Source organism: Triturus cristatus, chromosome 11 (assembly GCF_964204655.1).
Source record: "Triturus cristatus chromosome 11, aTriCri1.1, whole genome shotgun sequence".
Taxonomy (NCBI): Eukaryota; Metazoa; Chordata; class Amphibia; order Caudata; family Salamandridae; genus Triturus; species Triturus cristatus.
In genome coordinates this window covers 123,118,560-123,140,640 of record NC_140594.1, presented here as the reverse complement: position 1 = coordinate 123,140,640, position 22,081 = coordinate 123,118,560, and the positions used below count along the sequence as shown (strand labels likewise).

The following is a 22,081-nucleotide window of genomic DNA, read 5'->3' as shown; positions in this document are numbered from 1 at the left end:
ACAGTAATAACACTTTTTGGTAAAACAGCCATTATCTGATGCAAAATGTATCATTTAGATTGATTTGGTGGCTACATGTAAACCATATCTGGCTTTAAAGTCACTTAGTATCTGAAACCTCTCACTTCCATTCAACGTAATAAGGCAAGTTAAAACCGGCCCGGTGCTACATACTGTGTCCTCTACCACACCCATGTTATAGTCTCATTTTAGTAACTGGGAAAAAAGCCTAAACTGACTTAATTAGGACATTTGTCTGCAGTACTGATTTATCTAAATACGCTGCAAATGAAGTCAACAGAAAACTCTTGCTTTGGAACGGCACTAAATTAGACTTGGGATAAAAGTACTTTGAAAAGAATATACAACTAGTGTTAAAATGAAAATTGCACCAAGACCAGGTCTTATGACAAAGCATCAACCAGACTCCTTTTTTCCACTCATTACAACGTTTGTTGCACAGAACAGTTTAATGTAATTACTTACCAGTTATTCTGCGCTTTAGCGATGTACGGTCAGACTCCAAATCTTTTTTTAAAGGGTCAACTGGAGAACTTCGTCCAGAGTTCGGGTACAGAGAAGCATGCCACTTCTCAGGGTCCCATACACCATCACTGCAAGTCAAACAAGAATCTTTAGGATTCAAAATAAAATTGTGCACTTCACTTGCACTTTAGCATTGCGAGTTTCACCTGAATACATCATGCCAATACAAAAAATAAATAAATCAGAAAGACATCAGATCAAGGAACTCTATGGCCAAGCAGGTAAGCAGAAAGCACCAAGGTACTTTTGAGGGGCAGCAAGTATGTGATCAGGTAGTTGAAACGCAACGCATCCCTTATTAAATGCAGTTTTGGTTCAATCATTAAAATGGATTTAGCTAAGACACCTTTTCATGAGCTGGAGGGAGCCAATTTATAGAACAAGCCACTTTGGTTAAAACTCCATTGATTACTGGAAAACATCCAAAAAACAGCTATTGCAACCTTAATCTGATTCGAGATGGATATACCACAGACACTGCACTCATTTGGCTTCAAAAAAAATCATAGTGACTGAAGTTGATCGAAAATCAATTGCTGTATATTTGCTTTGGTGCAAGAGGGACGCGCTTTATGTGGAACACTCAATAGCAGTTATTTAAAAAAACATACCTGTCATATTTATCCAAAAGACAGGAGGGTCTTTGCCTAGAGTGAGGACGCTCTTTAATATCCAACAACTCATCCTGCAAAAAAAATAGATAGTTAGTGATACAAGGGCTTTAAGCGGTCTACTAGTATGCCCAGAGAAGCCATGGTCTCTAAACAAAACATTTGTGTATAAAATGTGGGTGCTGTACGTCACTGGGGGCCACAAGACCAGTCAATGTGGTGTATAAATAGGGCCATGCATTTATTGTCACATTTCAAGTTTTTGCAACTGGGAAGACTATCTCAAAAACAACAATTCTTGCTAAAGTGCAGGAGCCACTACTCCAGATCCCACGGTCAACAACTGCGCTACTCAACATATCTATTAAAACAAAGTTAAAGACCAGCAATTTGCCATCCATATGTCAACAGGCTAACAGAGGGTAGATCGTAGCTCACCAGCAACCACAGAATACACCTGGGAGAAAATGTTTGCTTTAGCTATCCCATTTAGTGACAGTGAATGAGGTGACAAGTTATGGCAGCATTCAGAGCTCTTGCAAGGTACATTAGTTCAGGATTTGGATTTTAGAATTGCTCTCATTCCACCTTTCTGACTTCATACAGGACCTCTGAATACACAAGGATTTTATTTTCACAACTAATGAATATTCACAGGCTCGGTTTATGAATCAGTAGATAGATCGGATTATATGGCTGTTCAGGTTACAGCATGGCACTCCTTGTGTCATTGCTCTTTAGTTTCTAAGCAGGTTTCGTGGATTGCTCTACATAGTCCCCCTTACACGCATGTTCTCCACGCCGCAGCACTCTTTAACGCTTGCCTTCCTGAGTTTTATTGTAATCACTCAGTGGGAAGGTGAAGCCGGCTCCAGCTGATAACGCGAGCTGTCCTGGTGAGCGGTGTGCATGCTCAAAAAAATATATAATTAGGCTCAGACACCCGCTTTATCTGGGGCTGAACTAATGGATTCATTTTGCTGAGGAGCTTCCATATTTGTGCGAATTCATGTGGGGTTGGCTCCCCTGAGCGCTGTGGGTCACCAGAAGTCATCCCAGGTAGACTGGGAGGAGCACCTCTGTCTTGCCAGAGTTAAGCTTGAGGCAGCGGTCCTTCATCCCGCAGGCGGCTGCCTTCATCCAGTTATGGAAGTTGATCTGGTCTGCTGTGGGTTCGTCTGAGGGAGAGAATCAGCTGGGTGTCATTAGCATAGGACGATGGATGCAAGCAGGGCCATGTAGATGTTAGAGGGTGGGGCTCAGGGAGGATCCCCGAGGCACCCTGCAACTGATCGATGTGTGTTCTGAGCTGAACGGCGGAAGTCGGACTTACTGCGTTTGGCTGGTGAGAAAGGAGTGGATCAATTCTAGGGCTAGTGCTGAAGAGGTCCAGGAGGAACAGGGAAGCAGTCTTGCCTCGGTCAAGGCAGGTGCAGATGTCGGTCACAGCGGGGAGAGCGGTCTGTGCTGTGGTCGCTTCTGAAGCATGATTGGGAGAGGTCCAGGATGTTCGTTTCAATGAACTCCGAGAGTTGGGCATTGATGGCTCTCTATAACTTTGGCTGGGAAGGGGGGCAGAGATGGTCTGTAGTTCTTGATGTCCCTCAGGTCAGCAGACTGTTTCTTCAGCGTGGAGTTGATTTCTGCATGCTTCCAGTCTTCCAAGAAGGTTGCAAACTTGATGCAGCAGTTGATGGTGCGTTACAACAAACAATTGGACGGAATGCTGACAATGCAGACATTCTCCCCCAGTCAAAAGATCTGGGTTAAATCCATTGTTCTTTTGCCCACTACGCCACCCCAGTTTAGACATGGCCATATGCAAATCAGTCTTGACCCTGTGCCTCATGGGAACAATCCAGCCCGAACTGCCAAGCCATGTCTTTCCTTGACCGGAATCAAGCATCCTAGGACCGGTTTCTGGCAATCAGCCGTCAGCCAGGATAGCTTGACTCCAGTGGCGTAGTGAGCATGGGTCCCACGTCTGGGAATACCCATCCCACTTAGGGCGAACAGCGTTACAACAAACAAATGATGGACGGAATGCTGACAATGCAGACATCGAGAATGTCTGCATTGTCAGCATTCCGTCCATCATTTGTTTGTTGTAACGCTGTTCGCCCTAAGTGGGATGGGTATTCCCAGACGTGGGACCCATGCTCACTACGCCACTGGAGTCAAGCTATCCTGGCTGACGGCTGATTGCCAGAAACCGGTCCTAGGATGCTTGATTCCGGTCCAGGAAAGACATGGCTTGGCAGTTCGGGCTGGACTGTTCCCATGAGGCACAGGGTCAAGACTGATTTGCATATGGCCATGTCTAAACTGGGGTGGCGTAGTGGGCAAAAGAACGATTGATTTAACCCAGATCTCTTGACTGGGGGAGAATGTCTGCATTGTCAGCATTCCGTCCATAATTTGTTTGTGGTTAACGCAGTTGATGGTGCAGCAGAGTTTGGGTGAGATGGAGGTGCTGGCTCTGTTGCAGATGTGGGGAAGGCAGGGATCCGAGGGGGCTGCAGAGTGGATGCTCTTCATGATGCCGCGGGTGTCTTCAGAGGTGAGGGTAGTCATGGTCTAATGTGGTTTAAACCCACTGGATGCAGTGGTTGTGGGTGGGTCTTGGGTTGCGAAGCTGTCCGATCACCTTAATCTTGCGGTGGAAGAAGGTGGCAAAGTTGTTGCAGAGGTCTTGAGACTGGGGAAGTGTCTATGTGCTGGGTTTAGCGAATTTGACCACAGTGAAGAGTTCTTTGCTGTTGTGTGTGCTGATGTGTTACTGATGGCCGCTTGGTTGTTATGAGGCAGTGGTGTGCAGTGACTGGATTTGCCATGATCTTGCTGCTCCTCCATCTTTGAGCTGTTTGCAGGTGTGCCTGGACTCTTGGACAGCGGGGAGAAACCAGCTGGCTTTCTTGGAAGGCTGTTTGCCTGAGGATTTCCTGAGGGGGCCAGTGTGTTGGCATAGTTGGATATTCGGCGGTCGCGTGCCAAGGTGTTGGCATCCATGGATGTTGGTGGTTGGGTCTTGCTGAGGGAGGTGGTGAGCTGGTCTTCAGTGACTTTGTTCCAGCTTCTGCAAGGATTGCAGTGGGCTTGGAGAAGTGGATTCAGTGGTGGTCGGTCCAGTGTGGCCGACGCAGATGTTGCTTGCGGAGAAGATAGGGTGGAGCATTTGTCCTGCCAAGTTAGGCGTTTTGACCAGTTGTTTGAGTCCAATGGTGGTGAGGTTTTCCAGTAGGAACGAGGTGTTGCCTTCAAGGGTGTCTAGGAGGAAATGAATATCGCTGAGGAGAAAGTAGTCCATTGAGGTAAGAGCATGTCAAGTGATTGTCTCTTATGGCTTTGCTTGAAGGGGGTGGGTCCGGGAGGTCTGTAGACTAGAGTGCCACAGAGGGCGGCGTTCAGGTTGGTCTGAATCTGGAAGTGCTCCATGCCAGACGAGTGGACGTCAGAGCAACTCCCTGGTATTCGATTCGCACAACCTCCTCGAGTGAGCAATCAAAGCAAAAGGGTGATAATTATGAAGATACTGACAGTGAGTTGTTGTGATCGGACAAGTCAGTCTAAGCAGAAGGCTAGAAGAAAAAAAAACTGCCAGGTCATGGCCCTTAGTGGAAACTTTCTTCACTTTCAATACCAAAGATTATCTGATTGGGCCCCCCACTACAGCAGTATCCGATTACATGCACGTTAACCTACGTAAGGGCTTTGACAAGGAGATTTGCAACCACCTTCAGTCTGAATGCCCCAGGCCAATCATCAGACAAGGTTGCACAGACCCCGGAGATAGACCAGAACATGCTGACTTTAAACAAATTCTCCAGGGATCCAGAGAAGGGTATCGACTGTGCTTAGCGGGGTTGCAGAGGCAAAATGTTACACCTAGCTGGGCCCTTAGCGAAGATCCAAGAAATGGCCTTTGTGGCCAAAGAAACTGGTTCTCCAGTGGATCCAGATATTGCTGAGCAATGCAAAATGTGTTGTGTCAACAGAAAGGCGCAAGTCACTATTAATGTACATGGACTCCAATCTCACTGAGCGATATTCACGACGACAAACAGGGGCGCCCCACGAGTGGGATTCCAATACCAAAATTCTGCGGGGAAGACGGAGACCTCCAATACCATTGGGCCACGTTCAATTCTTTCTTCACAATTGGAGAGCCATTACTCAAGAGGCATGGGTGTTGCAAATAGTTCAAGGTTCTCACCTAGAGTTCTATCAAGCCCCTTGTCAAATGAAAATACCCCAGCAGCTAAATGTTCCCCTACAAAGGTCCGCCTCTATAAACACTGATAAAACACCTGATGCAGAAGTGTGCAGTGCTGTGCTGCGACAACAGCGCCCTGGGGTTCGGCAGCAACGCCTTTCTGGTACAGAATGGGGTGGGGGTGGACACTGGTTGGTTTAGAATCTACAAGAATTCAACAGTTACATCACTTAAATATTTCAAGATGGAGTGAATCCACCTTCTAACAGATTGTTACAAAAGGGGGATTGGATGGTCCGTATGGACCTCAAGGAAGGATATCTAACCATTCCCAGCTTTCCTCCTCGCCAACACTTTCTTCAGTTCCGATGGAGGGACAGGTGGCTGGAATATTTGGTTGCGGAGATGTCTGCAGGGGTGGCATGTGATCTCCAAGAGTAAACCCTTCATATCAACTGCCTAGAGTTGACAGGGCAGTATGCAATCAGGACTTTCTCCCAAGAACATATCTTGTTGCATCCATCTTGGGATGGACAACGTATTGGCAGTGAAGTACAACAACAAATTAGGAGGTATGAGGTCACTTAGTGGAGATAAACAAGGACTTTTGGAATTATTGCCAGTCACCAAATTTCAGTGATAGCGGAGTACATTCCAAGGCAGTCCAATGCGGTAGCAGATTGGAACTCCAGGTATCTGACAGATTACAGCCATTGGCAGCTCCATGCACATCTTTCAGGAGATACAATTGATTTGGGGTCCCTGCACAATAGATCTTTTTGCCTCAAGACTGAACCGGCAACTGGAGACTCTTCGGCTGGAGGACAGATCTGTTGGAAAAGGAGACCAATGTGTTCTCTCAGGATTGATCAGGGATGCTGAATTATGCCACCCCCCCCCCCCCCCTCATTCGCACTGCTACAAAGAGTAGTGACTCAGATCACCCACCAAACAGCAAGTGTGGTGCTGGTCACACCGTCGTGGAAGGCACAGCCTTGGTTTCAGATTCTTTTGGAGATGACGTGATATTTCCCTCTCCTGCCTGGTCTTAGACAATGCTCTAGGGCTCTCAGAGAACTGCACCCGGTAGTAGCATCAGGAGAGTTGTCCCCGATGGTCTGAAGGCTTTCAGGCAACAGTGGAGTCGGCCAGGCCTTTCAGAGGCAGCTACAGAATTCAAACGTGCCTGGGAACCCTCCACTAGGAAGAGGTATTCCTCGGGATGGCAACGCTGGACGGGTTGGTGCCTGGAACAGCACATGGATCCCGTGGCCGCAGAATTATCACACATTTTAAATTTCTCGTCTCAAAAGGCTTCGAATGGTTCATCTTACAGACCTGCAAATTTTCATTCGACTATTTAAAGCAGGTCACAAGAAAGTTGATGGTAAGCCGGTAGGAATGTACCCTATCATGAGTAAACTTCTCAAAAAGGTATTTGAGTGGCTAAACCTCCCAAGGATAAATACTTGTTCCTCTGGGATGTTTCACTAGTGCAGACTTGATAGATGGCCAGTTAATGCTCATCTAGCGAGAAAACAGTTTGGCTAAGCTCTTACTCTTATCCACTTTTAGAAGACCTTCGGATGAGAGAGTTCTGGATTTAGCAGGTAGAGTTAATACTCCGGAAGAGGTTTCATTTACCATTACTGGTAGAACAAAAACGTTTGTTGTATTGAGTAAAAGCTTTTCCTAATGACAAGTTGTGTGGTTCAAGGTTTGAAAGCTTATAAAGGGTGTACTCGTACATGGGAGACCTGTTGGTATTACACGTTTGCCAATTGCTTTGCAAAAGCCATTGAAACCAGCATCCTCTGCCACTATTGAGAGATGGCTGAAAATGATGGCAGAAGCCGGTATGGACACTAAAGTTTTTGGGGCTCATCCTGTTAGAGGCGCTATGGACTCTAAAATCGGTTAGGATGAGTTCAACCATTCAGGATATTACGAGGTCAGCTGATTGTTTGCCAGAGTCTACTTTTAAACAATTTTACCATAAGCCTGCAGGAAAGAGTTGTGGTTTACAATAAACGTTAAACTAGCATAACTGGGGCCTCCGGTCCTGAAATAGAATATAAAATTTGCTATCATTCAAGCAAGAATTTTCAGCCCTGTAAAGGACCAAGTCTCGGCTCTAACTTCCGCTTGCAGAGTTCCACACAACGCGGAGCTTCCAAAAACTGCTCCACGAAGCGCTTTTTTTTTTTTTTTTTACTCGCTTGAGCTAGTCAACGTTTAGTTGGCGAGTACAGAAAATCAATGGCTGGCGAGATTCCTCTACGTGAGTGGTTGCGGAAGGTCGACAACACTTGCATTGCCAAACCTACGTTAATGTTGAGGAAGCTGGAGGAGCCAAGATGGCGACCGGAGCAGTCGCTTGAGCGCCCGGCTCCGTCGGCCCTTGGCCTCGGACTATCATCCTGATTCCTATCCTTGCCGATTTTCGAGGTGCAACGCGTGCGACGACGCGCTGACTGCGCCGCCGCTTTCCCGAAGTCTTAGCCCGCCCGGATGCCGGAGTTTTTGGTGCCTTTGTTCCCCGCCCTGGACCCTTGCTCTACTGTGGCCTCGGCCGGCCCCCTGGAATCGTTGCAGTCACCGGACCCGCTGGTGCAAATCTGAGCCCGAGGTCCCGATCCCGCCTCACGCCACGCACGGTCGCCAGAAGAGCCGGGAGAGAGACGCCCGGACACCTCCTGTACCCTGCATCTGATGGGCTGGAGCCAGAGGGTAAGCCCCGGTGTGGCGGGTCTCCTACCCCGCTCTGTGGACCACGCTGTAGAAGGCTGCAGACCCCCTTCTTCTATGGTCTAGTCGGCTGCAAAGAGAGCCTGAGGGAGGGGAAGAGACTGCTGGCTTTCACCTGTTGCGGCGCAGACCTGTTGGGAATTGCCTCCTTGTCACGATCCCCCCCCTGGCCACGGTACCGTTCAACGGTAAAACATGGCGCTGATTGCCTGCTCGCTGCTGGGGGGTGATGCTCCGGTCTCGCCCGCTGCCCGCTTCGCCCTCCCTCTACCAGACTCCAGCTCCCCAGTGCCGTCCCGGATTGCTGCCGTTGGGGGGACGCAGCTTCCGCTGACATACGGCTCCGTTCTGGCTGCCCTGCGGGTCTTTCGTCTGCAATTGTGTGTCGGCTTGCAAACGCTGAGTGAGCGGTTCGACTCTACACTGTCTGCTGCGGGCCGTGAGCGCCCCGTTTGTGATCAACAAGACGTGAGTCTGCCAGTGCTGTGGTCCTCCTGCGGGGAAGCAACGACTGGGTATAACGGTGCTACACTGGTGTCTGCATTTGGCTTTCCCGGCGCTCAGGATCAATCGCTCTCCTGCTCAATGGCAGATACTTTGTTTCCCCGGTCATTGCTGCCTGCTTTGTTGTTGCCTGCCTCACCGTGCCCGCAGGAGTTTCCAGCTGAACTACACCTGGCGACCTCGAGGAACTGTTCACGGTGGCCTACGACTCCTTTTATGTGGAACTCATGTACTTTACAAGCCAGGTCTGGATTTTATATGGTGTGCAAGGGGACCTCAATAGATGATCGGCGGCCATTTTGTGACTCTACTTCTCCATCTTCTCCCAAGTGGCCATATTGTCTTTGTCTGTTCGGGATGCGGGGCATTCACGAGGGGGCGGGTCTAATCGTACGCCCGCGATCGGGCCAGGGCTAGATTACTTTCTATCATCATGGCTTCACGGCCGGGCTGGACTGGGACTGGAATTGTCTACTTATGTTGTGCGCACTCGTCGCGATCTGTCTGCCTTCATTTCCGTGGTGTTACATGCTATCTTCCCACGACCGCCTTTGGGTGTAGTGGGGTTTCAGTGTGTGGAGGCTTGGTTGGCCGGTGGTGTCGGGCGCTCCTGAGGATACGTGGGCTCCTCCCCGCCTCCTTTCTTCTTTCTTCTCTTAGTTTCTTTACTCTATTCCTACTTTCTCTCTCGTCTATATTTCGGGTTCATTGGGCGACAGGCACTATGCTGGGGGGGGGGGGGGTAGGCCATAGCCTCCGCATTGGTGTAGGGTGGGGGGGGTAATTTACTGTTTCTTTTTTAGTTCTATGGGCCTCTTTCTTTCATGTCTCTGCGCTATACTTGTTTCGATTCGGGGTCCGGGTGTGGGGTGGATTGAGTGGGGGCGGCTTTTAGGGGGTGCGTATTTACTACTGTGATGATCCTGTTATCTAATTGCATCGCCTTACTGTATGAGATTTTCTATGGCTGTTTTAATGATGCTGCTGCTCTCCAGTGTATGAAGCCGACTTGCGGACTCGAATCTCCTTGTTTCTATCCTTTACTGACTTTTTTCCCCGATAAAAATTTTTTTTGAAAACCTTAAAATTAACCTTCACTTCTCCTTCCCCCGGTGTCAAGGATCCCTCCAGTGTATGAATCCTGAATCGTTGCTAATCTTGACCTTGACGCACAGGGGATGTATTGTTTGTCTCTGTGCTCAACCGTATTGTGGCCGGCCTGATGGTTGTAGGCCCGTATTTGTTCTTTTACTATGCACAAATAAAGGTTTTAAAAAAAAAAAAAAAAAAAAAAAAAATGTTGAGGAAGCTGCCGCTAGAGTCGAAAATTTACTTGAGCAGCAGAAAGGAAGCGGTGCCCTCTTGCGCAGTTAGTGATGATTTTACAGAGCGGGATAAACACTCTGCATTCAAAATTACTGCAAGCAGCATGACTAACGCACTCCACCGCTTGCAGAACCCCGTGAAGTGGAGTTGTCGCTTAGCGAAACTCCGCAAACTACGCCCAGTCCTATTAAGGGCATGAGGCGAGGATTATCCCACCCAGTATTAGCCATTAATCATCAGGTCATTGTATTTTCTCTCAATGTGTGCCCACCCATATATAGTCATTGATATTTGGATATTTTTCTTTCCAGATGCGGATTAGAAATCAGAGTGACCTTTTGACAGCATTCATGTTGATATTTTTTGCTCCGGGTCGTTGATGAGCGAGCTCTATGAGGGTTGACTATCGAAGTGGTCCTGCGGCAGCCATTGGTTTTGTGTTAGTTTCAATTGACGGACTGTTCGGAGCAAAAAAAGGCTCTTAAGATAGTGGTGCCCATGATTGGTGGGCATGAGCAGGGTTTCATGGGATATATAGCTTGCGTATATTGTTAAAATGTTTGACTGCTGTGATTTTGCACAAAAGAAAAAAAGCATAATCCTCGCCTGTGTCCTTAATAGAAGGAAAATCTTGCTGCGAGTGCTATCAAATATTCTTTCCTCCAGACACTTCATTCATGCACAAGAAACGAAGCAGGCCACCACGGTTTAGATCAGTTGAAGCGTCCTGTTCACCCTCAACCACAGTAACTCCTGTAATTCTACTATGATAGTGAGCAATTAACTGGGATAATGAACCCCACTCATTTGCTAGAAATTCAATACAAGCCAACCTTCTCAGCGTCATCACAAACTGATGGTTTACTCTACAAGTTCTGAGAAGAGACCATTCCTTCAAGATGACCATTTCTCCTAGAGACAATACCTCCAAATACATTCGCTTTTCTGCCAATTCTGTCATCCAGAGCCTCCCACAGTAATTGAAAGTGGGCCCCCAAGGCACAAAACCAACACCCTCTTCTTACTTCCTGAGAGAAGTCAGACTGTCGTTTTCAAACTATTCACACCACTCTGTCCAGAGTACCACCAGTCGTGAGCTTTGCATAAAAATGGGTGGCTGTGTTTAATGCACTCTAGCAGAAACTCACTTATTGTACTCCTAGTCCACCATTGTTCCAAGTTACTTTGCCAACACAAGTTGCAATTCTGTGAATTAGTTCTTCCAAGGAGGTCAAGAGATCGCCAGGTTTGAATCAGAGATCCGTTGGCTGGCACCCCAAGCTAAATTCACACTTAACACTTTATTGGTGTTGCCAAGGGAAGCCTATTCATTCTCAAAACTTGGTTGGTGAAAAGAGTGTACAATCCAAAATGTACATTTTGTCTCATGCATCGTTGCTTGCAACATATCCATTAATTTATATACCGCTGGACTGGTTGGTGCTTTATAATTGCAACACAGGATAAGAACCTTGGGATTATATCAAGGTGGGGGTAGGGATCAAACAGATTTTATCAAAACTATGTCACCAGACATTGATCATTTGACCGATGCTACTGTTTATACAGCATTCTGTTTCCAAATCCATGCACAGTAAACCAATCCTTTCTGACACTGCTGGGAAACTGAACAGTCGACTGAATTTTATTATCAGTTAAAGGTTTACAGGTTACTGGTTGTACTATAATACAATTCACTCCTCCATGAAACAAAATAATGTTAATGCTTTTCCAAGCCTTGCGGTATTGAACATTAATACTAATAGCTGTGTGAGACCAGGTCACTGCCTAAACCACAACACTTCTCAGCACAATGTTATGTTCAAATATTATGACAATTAGAGAGCCCAAGCAGATTGGCACCATACTGATGTAGATGCAACTAAAGTCCACCATTTAACAGCCTGGTCCGCACTAACCGATGCACCCCTTTCCTCATTCAAATAGCAAAGCAGATCTCCTACACAATGCCTCGATGGCAAGGTCACCAAAGCAAGGACATCACCACGTAATATGCTGCTACACAAACTGTTAGATTTGATGGTAGGGGGACTAATTCAAAATGGGAGGGTGGTGGAGGGAAAAAAGGACCTCATTGGAATGAGCATTCAAAAATCGCCAACAGTAGAGTCTAACAAGCATTTGCAATGCAATAGGTCTCGCAGTTAAAGAAGTTAAAGCTATTGGCATTGTAAATGACAATGCCAATAGGCATTGTTATTTGCAATGTCAATAGCTCAATCTTGCGTGCCGTAAATGCGAGACCTAATGCGCTTGTTCTTACAGTTGCGCCTGGGATCCCGAGTGCTATCGATTTCTGTTTTTCAGAAGGGCAAAGCCATTGAAGACAAATAAGGCGTTTGGCACCTTTGGTGCCTTTGGGTGGCAGAACTCAAGGAGAATGCATTGTACTGATCGCCCGTTATGCAGAGTCACGTTTCAAACGGGGAATGACGAAACGCGCCGTTTAAGAATGCAGAGGTCCTGCTTTTGATGTTATCCGATTTCTGCTTTCATTCGTGCACGAGAATGTGATCAATTGACTAGCTGGATCCAACCAAGGTCGTCGCGCATACGTAAGCTGAGTAATTGGGGAAGGTGAAAAGAGATACATGGATATGTTAGTAGCGTTACGTCACACTGGGCCTCCGTGTGGATATGAGCATAAAGTTCTACTTAAGAATCATGCCCAGACTTTTTAAAAGGTTAACAGCTGGCTGTTTATTTCCCGCTGGGATTGGTGGCAACCCTACATTCAACACTCTTCAAAGAACAAACAACCTGAGGACAGGGGCTGCAAATAAAAGAACAACATTACAGCTAAAGCTTCCAGGACAAACTGAAAGCAGAAAAGGGAAGCCTTGGCAAGGTCAATAGGTCTTGCCTTTTGCATAGGCAAAAATACAAAAAAAGCACAATGATGTAAACGAACATGCATGTGCATGTTTATGTCATTCTGCTGTGGCAGCTATTTTCTTTCTTTGTAAAATACTGTTCCAAGATGGCAGATGCCCATCTAGGAACAGTAAATGAAAAGTGCGTGAAATGCCTTTATTTACAACGGAGCAGCTTTGAAGAAAATTACATCTGCCTGGCCCACCAAAAAGAAGAAATGAAAATAAAATGGGAAGAGGAGGGGTGAGGAGCAGCCAAGGGGTGGGAGCAATAGAAGGCCTCGGTGCTGTGTGGAGGAACAGTGAGGGGCGGTGAAGCATTGAGAGCATTGGGGGGGGGGGGGGGGGGGGGGAAGCAATACACAGTGGGTTTGTGACGAGGAAATCAGCACATGGGGAACAAGCAGGAAGTGGGATAAGGGAGGGGTGGCAAATGGTGTGCACTTTCGCGGGCGCTTTGACGTTCGCAGTGGCCGCGCGGCTCACTGAGATCAAAGCGCCCGCGAAAGTGCACACGAAGGCTGCCAAATGGTGCGCGCGCCCGGCGCACATGCACTGTAGTTGGGGGCCTGAAAAGCACTCGTTTGCACTTCCAAATCCCCGTTTTCTATAGCTCTCGCCAGAGCAGCACTAAAGCGCTGGCTCAGGCGAGACCTAAAAATGGGCTGAAGTCTATAGTGTGTACAGTACTACTTTAAAACCAGTCAAGACAAAAAGATAAATGTCCTGGAAGTCATCCGAAGTGGTTGTTCAAGAGCTGAAGTCACCACCGAGTTTGTGCACACCCACCAAAATCAACAGACATTATCAGGGGTCTCCAGCATCTTTTCTCCAACCCATTGCCAAACTGGATATAATCAAGTTTAATCTTGAAATGGACTGCACTTTTTCCATTGGGGAGCAGGAGACACACAATCCCCACCCAAAACAAAGAGAAAAAAACCCACAAGAACACAAGGTAGACATGAGAAGGACGTTCTCACATTGAGAAAATGGAAATACAAGTTTCAACAAATGAACTGGCATGTGCTATGTGGAATGTTTTCCTTTAGCAAATATATGCATATATTTGCACATGTAAAGTTGAATTTAAGTAAACCTGCACCTCCCAGGCCTACTTCTGTTAACTACTTAGTTCCAGAATTCATTAACCTGAATACGTGCAAGGCATTAAACCTGCAGGTGCACCTTTTTTTTTTAGATACACACCTGCTTTCCCCAAAATGCTTTTTTTAACATGATACTTATGGTTTCATACTGATTATGCGTGCTCTTTTAAATACCGGCATTTATCTAATACTATTAGTTCTTAAAAACTGAACAGTTTAGAAAAACTGCCTATAACCTGTGCATTTTATAAACAGTCACAAATAAGTAAATTTTGCAAACATACGTAAATGTTTATGCTGGAACCACTGTCAGTAAAGCAAGTTGAGCTTACAGACCACCATTTCTTTAAAACACTTAATCTAATAGTAAAGGCTTTGAATTAATCATACAGTTTTCAAACGCTAATGCCTTGTGATCCAAATGTTGCCTTAAGCAAGAGTCAGTCCTCTTTATCAAGAATATACCGTGGCAGCGTTAACTGTCCAAAACCCAAATATTGTGTTGTGGGCATCAGGAGAAATAAGTTCATCCCAGATTGGTGCGCCTCACTTTGTATGCACAGGTGCACATAATTAAGTCAGGAGTAGACAAATCTACTCGCAATTGTGAGTAAAATGTTAGGCTGGAGAAGGACAGGTGTTCTGTTCATTCAGAAAGTGAATGAGCAATAAAGAGGTTATTAAATCTGGTCTTTACCTGGAAATGTTCTGTCTGTTCAAGGAAAGAGGTCAAATGTCAGTTTCTTTTAATCAATTGCTGCTTGGAGAATGAGGTTAAGTTCTCCCTTACTTGCCAAGAGAGCTGTCTGAAGAGGTCAGTTAATTTTCTCTAACATTTAAATAAATAGCCTGTAAATTAATAGTTACAAATATTCCAAAATATATCCGGAATTACAAAAACATGTGTAATTAAGTGCGATGCAAACAGTTAAATAGGAGCAAAACAAACCAGAATGCTTTACTTAGTTTCTGCAAATGTGTCATTTGCACATCACCATTTCCAAAGATGGTTTGTACACGATAGTTTGATCAGTAAAGCTGCATGTCTGTGGGAAAGTTTGTGGCCATTTCAATTTAAAATTTGCCAGTTACAAGCGACTGTGCAACCACTTTGTGCTTTTTTTTTCCCCCAGAGCGCTTTACATGAGCACCAGTTTTGTTACAGAAGGACACATTAATTTTTGTTAGGCACGGGAGATTAGGTGATTTGCCCGGCATCAAAGGATGTTAAGCGTTGTTTGAGAGTCTAGCACGGTTTCCTAGATTCGAGGTCGACCGCTCTATCTGCAAGTCTACATCCTTTAGGTATGTATTTAGCTCTAGGTATGCATTTATTCAAAGTTTGTTTTTAAACATGATTTGAGAAACACTCCTGCCACGCCCTCATGTAAATGCTATTAATGAACTAAGAGGCAAGTCAGGGGTCATGTGAAATCTACATGTGGCTAGATTTGTATTATATACGTTTTTTTTGTACAGCAGACATAAGGATCGCACCTTTGAAGGTGCTCTCATATGTGATAAGAAAATGGCAGCTCAATAAATTAAATTTCCCCACGATCACATCATTTAAAACCAGTTTATGGGTCAAGAGAACAAATAGGTCAAGTAGATTATTTAATTCCCTAGACCTAAAGGTCTAGTAACATTATGATTTTAAGGCCTGTGAGTTTGGAAAGTGACATTTTAAACAATTGTAATATTCTTTAATGAACACCAAAGTCTAAGGCTTGTTCTTGATACATGCTTAACACCCGACACAGATGATAGTTGGGTGCCATCACTACAAGGCATTGCACTACTGATATTGTCATAGCAAGATAAAAACGTGGAGACTATAACCCATCCATCAACTTGTACAAGCATGTGAAGCACACCAACGAGAAACAGGGCTGCAACGGAGAAAAACCTTATGCCTACTGATAATTCAACTTTGCAGGTGACAAATTCACATTATGTTTACACAAACTGAGCTTACCTTGGAGTAGCGATGAGGACCTGAAGTGCCTGCAACTTTGCCATCTGAAAGGTTTGTCCCACTCTCCCCTTCCTCCTGGGTGCCATCCATGATGAAAAGGCCTATGAAATTCTCACCTACAGGTAAGTAAAGTAGGAGTCAAAACACTTAAGGGATAGAAAGAGGTAGAGTAAATGCCATACTGCACAACTGGCGTGCAAACGGTTTGAGAGGGGGTAACAAGATTACAAGAGTTCCAGGTTAATTTAGTTAAGTATTCAAAGTATAATATTAATTTACTAAACAAATACTGCACACAAATTTTGCCAGGTTGCATTCAAAATACAGCCCAACCAATCACGCAGGTATTTATAAGTACTTAAGGGCAGAACTTGTGGGCTGCCAACACATTAAAACATGGATATTGTGCTACATTATGCACGAGCTCCTACCATGACATTGGTAAATGTATATTAACCAAACAGGTGGAGGCAGTCAGGTGTACAGGCTTTCAGACTATACTCTTGGGCTAAGTGAGCCGTCTAAAGGATAACAATGGCAGTCAAACCCAGTGAAAAATGCTGTTTTAAAAGAAGTTAAGCCGATGGTGCACTCCAGAATGCAGCAAGGCCATACCATAACAAGCATGCTTACATCACATAAGGAGACTGGCAACCCAGGGATGAAGCAGAAAAATGTAATTATACACAAATCCTAGAAGCGAAGCACGGAGCTAGCTATACATGAGTTCAGAGACTGTTAACATGTGTCCAGTAGCTTTTTGTTAGGTTGTTTAACTTGAGCATGTTCAACTGAATTGTTGCTTCCCTTACTTGGAATGTTTTATTATATGAAGCACTACATACAAAGGTTTGTTGCTTAGGGTAGCTTCGAGGTGGTGCAGTCCAAGGAATACATAATTTGGAGGCTTCATCCAGTTTTGGCAGTGTCTTTCGGGAAACGCATACAGGAGCATTAGCCAATTCCTTGGAATCGAAATAAGTTGAAAAGTCTCGTTCCGGATATGACGTCAGTCTTCGGCATCTCACTTGTTGGTAGGCGAGGGGTGCTGACAGATACAAAAGATCAAACAGATTTCGGGATCATCAGTGCTTAGCCTGATGTGAGATGGCCAAAGGCTGCAAGGAACAATGGCAATGCTTCTTCAGGGCTCTGGCACTTTTGAAGATGTTCTTTCTTACCATCTCTGGCACATAAAATCTATTCACAAGAGTAAGTATTTACACACCTCTTCCGCCAAATAAGGAACTTGACAGGCTAGCAAGAGGAATCCAACCTCATTTGCCAAGCTAGCTTAGAGGCCATGGTTAGGCAGCTTGGGGGAGCACTGAGCATTATCTTGTTATATTCAAACTAGTTAGCTAAAGTAGAACCCTTAAGGAGGGGGCAAACCGTGATCATGCATTTAGCAGGGAGCGACTTGCAGTTCGAGAATCGTGTGGAGACCTTGTATTAGCAATGAGTAATCGAATGTGTTCTAAAGGATGAATCCCCTTCATGGGTAAGAGAGAAACTGTAGCGAAGTACAATGCCACGGAGGAGTAGAATTTTCCCTATGGCTGTTTAGGTAGAACTATTTTTTTTCCTAAGTGTAGAACGAGAAAACACTACCATATTATATTTATATTTTCCAAATGCCACCACAAGGTCGAGGTGGATTTGTGTGTAATCTGCATAATGCGTTGACTGTTGTTGCGTTATTCCAGGGTGCGACTCTATAAAACAAGATATAAGGAAGCAACTATTCCAGCAGGAGTTGCCAACCGTAATTTTTTGTTGGGTATGTCAAAAACTGAAGCATGAAACTGCATGGGTACTCTTAACCTCAGGCGGCTAATTGCTATTCTACACAGATTTGCAAATTGGACAAGAGTTAGAGGGACATTTAACTGGAAGGGTCATAAGGGGCATAAGCCACAAATTAGTTGAGAATCACTGGGTTGGGGAGGTAATGGGCCTAACTGCTAAGAGGCTTTAAAACAGATACGCGGGAGTCCAACCTGGAGAGGCCCTGGTGGAAGCAAGAAGCATCATTGCGGCTTTGCTAGGGGAAGCCATGCGTGACAAAATCTGTTTACATTGTAATCAAGTATTTGTATCGCCAAAATACTCATAAACAAGCAGCTATTCAACTAATAAGGGTGTACGGCTCACGTCGTGAAAGGAGTTAAATGCATCTCAGAGGCCCGGAAGCTGTCACGTGGGGCAGCAGCTTAAGAACTCTTTCAGAGGCTAGCAGAAGCAGACATGCCAACCCTCCCGATTCAGGCGGGAGACTACCGATTTAAAGGCTAGTCTCCCGCCTTTCGATTCCTGCAAGCAAAAACCCGATTCCTCGGAGGTTTCAGCTGACAGGGCTTGGTATTGTGTAACGTGCTAATTCTTCCAGCAATAGTCAAGAGTGGCAATGCAGCGGTTCTGGAAGGTGTGACAAGCCAACAAAGCCTCATTAACAAGCGAATGGTCTTTTAAAGACCTGTGAAGTGCTCGGGCAGCTGTGTGGTGTGTCCGGGAAGCTGTCTCAGACCCGGCTGACACAGGGGGATGGGGTGTATGCACTGCCAGCAACCTGCCAGGCCAGTGCACAACACTTGCAGCACCCTCTCGCTGCCTGCCATTGCGCTCCATGCTTCTGAAAGGTAAAAACAAAACGTGCATTTGCGTTTCAAATTTCCGATCCTGCACCAGCACACTTCCAAAGCCCATACATGACAGTAACCGATTCAAGGCCCCATTCTCCCGATTATTTTTTTTTTTAAGTCTCCCACTTTGCTCTTCTGAAATGTTGGCATGTATGCAGAAGGGAGAACTCCTCAGCCAGGAAATAAGGGTCTACAGATCAGGAACTGTCAAGTGGAAGTGAGAGATCACCAAGTTACAGGAAGAAACAAAACAGACCGGTCTAAGACTGTCAATAATGAGAAGACACTGGCCAACAACTCAGATACACTCGCAGACATTTAACAGAAACGCAAGTGGTGGCATATCTAGCACTACGAAGCAAACTACAGCAACTACAAATTAATGTGAACACGAATGTTGACAGTGGACTTGAACAAGCGTTTTCCTTGAAAGTGAAACTAAAGGTCTAAAATATGTCGTGGGGGAAAATTCAAGCAGCTGAGAATTAAACCTGTGGTTAAACGTACCACTAGTCCAAGACTTACAACAAAAAGAACAAAACTTCCAGTAGAACACAACAAATACACAAGCGTTAAGAAATTCGCAACCAGGCAGTGGAAAGCAAAAGTTATCCAGCAGCAGTCACCTTGGAAACATGGACGAAGTGACAGATCTGGATGGAGTGCCTCCTGTGCTACCGAGCCAACAAATCAAGCTCCGTAGAAGTTAGAGAGAAGCACTGTATTGGGAACGCCAAAAGAGGCGTGTGAGCGACTAGATGATTCGGTGTCAACCGGGCAGCCATGTTCATTTCATGTGACTTTACAAAACAAACTAGTGCATTATGGGAACTGTAGTCTTGGCTCAACGTGAATAAACACTGAACAAATAATTAGTACAAAGGTCGACACAAGAAAAGTTGTAAGGATGAGTTAAAAAGTGATCCTTCCTAGAACATAGACAAAGAAAAAAAGCACAGAGAGCGAACAAGGCAGGTGGACAGACATAGGTGCCCTGAGGTAGGAGACGGTGGTGGGCATGGGATGGAGTGATAAAAGGCCAGAATACCAAACCCTGGGACACAGAAGTCCAGCAACACACAGCCACCGCTTACAGTCACCGGCTCACGGGCCCTGCCGAAGTTTCGCACCGGCTTACATGCACTGCCTTCCTCCCATCGCGCCACGTACCGGTACCAGCCCGGGAGCCCCGGCTTCCCCGCACCGGGAAGGCCCGCGCCCCGCCACGCGCTTGCTAGGTGTCCTCTCACGCTATTCGTATGCTCACAAACAGTCGCGCGCTCCGCCACACTCGGCGTATTCTTTCTTTATTCCTGCTTCAAGTCTCCTCTCGGCCACCGTAACCGGGGGCTTTCTTCCTCCTCCTTCCCTAATAACACCCTCTTTTTCCACGCACGTACGGACGGACGGGATGACGCACGAATACCTTAAATATCTGCGTAACGAAGGGCAGGAAAAACAGACTAACAACATGTACTCCGAGAGCGGATACATGTCGTTTTTCTTAGAGATATTTTGGAAAGATCACATTTTAAGAACGATACAGGGGTAAGTATTATGCCGTGTTTCTCGCTGTTTACTGGTATAGCAGCTAGATGGTAAAGTAAAAGAAAATATAATAAGTGTAAAGAACAACGAAACTACAACACCCAGCGCGCCCTGGGGCGGACTACAAGTGTAGCTAACACACAAGTCATCATCATGATGTTTAATAGAGATACTCAGTCCAAGTCCATCATTCCCTATTACTTGATGCTGGAAAGTGAGTGCAATCTGTTGAAACAAGGGAACAAAACGAAGACTGTGCGCATGATCAACGTCACGAAACACTCTAACAATTCTGTGGCAGGGACAGAGGCTCAAATCGTGCTTAACTTTCCTCACTGTTTATTATTCGCAGCCCATTTACACATGAAGTAAAATACCCAGTAGGTATGTATAACAAACTACTAAAAACATGTGATACCAAGTGTCCTGTCACAGTCCTTATAAAGCATATAAATGATCCTGTCAAACTCTCTCCTCTTTCATGGTCGCTGCAGCTGAGATAGATATCTTCATTTATTCTTATTACTTTAATATGCAAAAATGTATTTGGTGTGACATTATGTGTGTGTCTGATGAAGATCATGGGTATGTCCGCCAGGACATGGACCTAGAGTCAAATGGAATGGAACCATATAGGGTCCATATTAGTGATCAGGCCGTTCCACGCACATTTTATTCTTCATGGGCCAGAGCCCTTAAACAGTTGCTGGACCCTCCTGCTTATTCCCCTCAGGGTTCGCAGGAGGGCCACTCCTGATGCTTTCCACTGGTGCACGCCAGGCCCCATTGGGGACCAAGGATCAGAAAGTCTTATTGGCAAGGTGGATCCCTTATCTAAATTGCATCACCTGCTCCACATGTCCTAGTTGGATCTTGACTCTGGGGAGATTGCAGGTCCAAGTGGACTCTTCTCGACTTCTAAATCTCTTTCCCACCTCAGAATGTGAACAGCCAGAGGACAGGGGACATACTGACTCCCTTACTTCAGACGATTCTGACTAGGGATCTAGGTGATTAAGGTATTGGCTTCCTTCTGGAGAGGCTAATATTAAAACAAAGAGACAACATAGCAAGCCATCCGATGACCAGGGTCAACACAAAAGCTTGTTTGACCCCAAAGATATTAGGCATCCCATTCCTCGGAGTGGGAGACTTCTACTAAAATTGCGTTCTATTCAAAGCAAAGGCTTAGAAAACCTCTGGATAAGGAGGTGAGGAACCACTTACAAATGGTATGCCCCAGGCTGGGTATTGATGTTAAAGTGACTCACACTCCTGAACTCTATGCCACCACGGTTACTTTCCAGGTGAAATTGATTAAAGATACTGAGAGGGGTATTGACCATTCCAAGTGAGCTTGTCAGAACAAGCTCTTAGATCTGGCCCGAGCACTAACAAAGATTATGGAGCTTGCTGAAATGGCTAAAGAGTCTGAAGAACTGATTGATCCTGAAATTCTGTAGGGTTGGGCCCAACTGGCCGTCCATATGCTTGGCAACACAAACTGTGCCATATCTGCAGAATGCAGGTGGTCCGTGTGGTGTTCCAGTATTGGAACATAGCACCAGAATGTTTCTTGTATTCTATGTTGGGGGATTCTATGCTGGCTGTTGGGCAGAGGCGTTGATGTGTCAATTGGAGGTGGATGTGCAAGCTGTCTTCTCCTAAATAAATGTACTATCAAAACCCACTTTGTGTCCAAGGAGTTACTACATGAATTGGCGACGATCGGGAGTAAAGAGGAAGACAGCGCTCACCTGTTGTGCTGTGTTCTGGTGATCGATACCAGTCTTCTTGCAGAATTTTCAAGTTTCCCGCTATATCTTCCGCTATATCTTCCAGGAGAGACTCTCCGGTATGACTTTTCTGCGTCTGCTGCGTCCCGCGTTCATCTGCTGCCTTTTTGTGAGCTTTATGCAGTAAATTGGTACTCTGCGCGCGCTGTCTGCCTTATGGTATGAC

At 45.7% G+C, this 22,081-nt stretch overlaps 1 protein-coding gene across 7 annotated transcripts in view; it reads right to left on the bottom strand.

Annotated features, from left to right (window-relative positions):
* EIF4ENIF1 (eukaryotic translation initiation factor 4E nuclear import factor 1) overlaps positions 1-19,977 on the bottom strand; it is a 56,219-nt gene extending 36,242 nt beyond the window's left edge. The window contains exons 1-4 of one of the 7 annotated variants that reach the window (XM_085634057.1): positions 19,742-19,977; positions 15,930-16,045; positions 1,158-1,231; positions 487-614 (exon numbers count right to left, since the gene is read on the bottom strand). In XM_085634057.1, the coding sequence (XP_085490183.1) occupies positions 487-614; positions 1,158-1,231; positions 15,930-16,019 (292 nt within the window). In that variant the 5' untranslated portion in view covers positions 16,020-16,045; positions 19,742-19,977. Of the gene's footprint in view, positions 1-486; positions 615-1,157; positions 1,232-15,929; positions 16,046-16,774; positions 16,978-19,197; positions 19,219-19,709 lie in introns of those variants that run through there. The other 6 variants (XM_085634059.1, XM_085634063.1, XM_085634058.1 and 3 more) reach the window with 6 other exon arrangements.
* Positions 19,978-22,081: the final 2,104 nt, after the last annotated feature.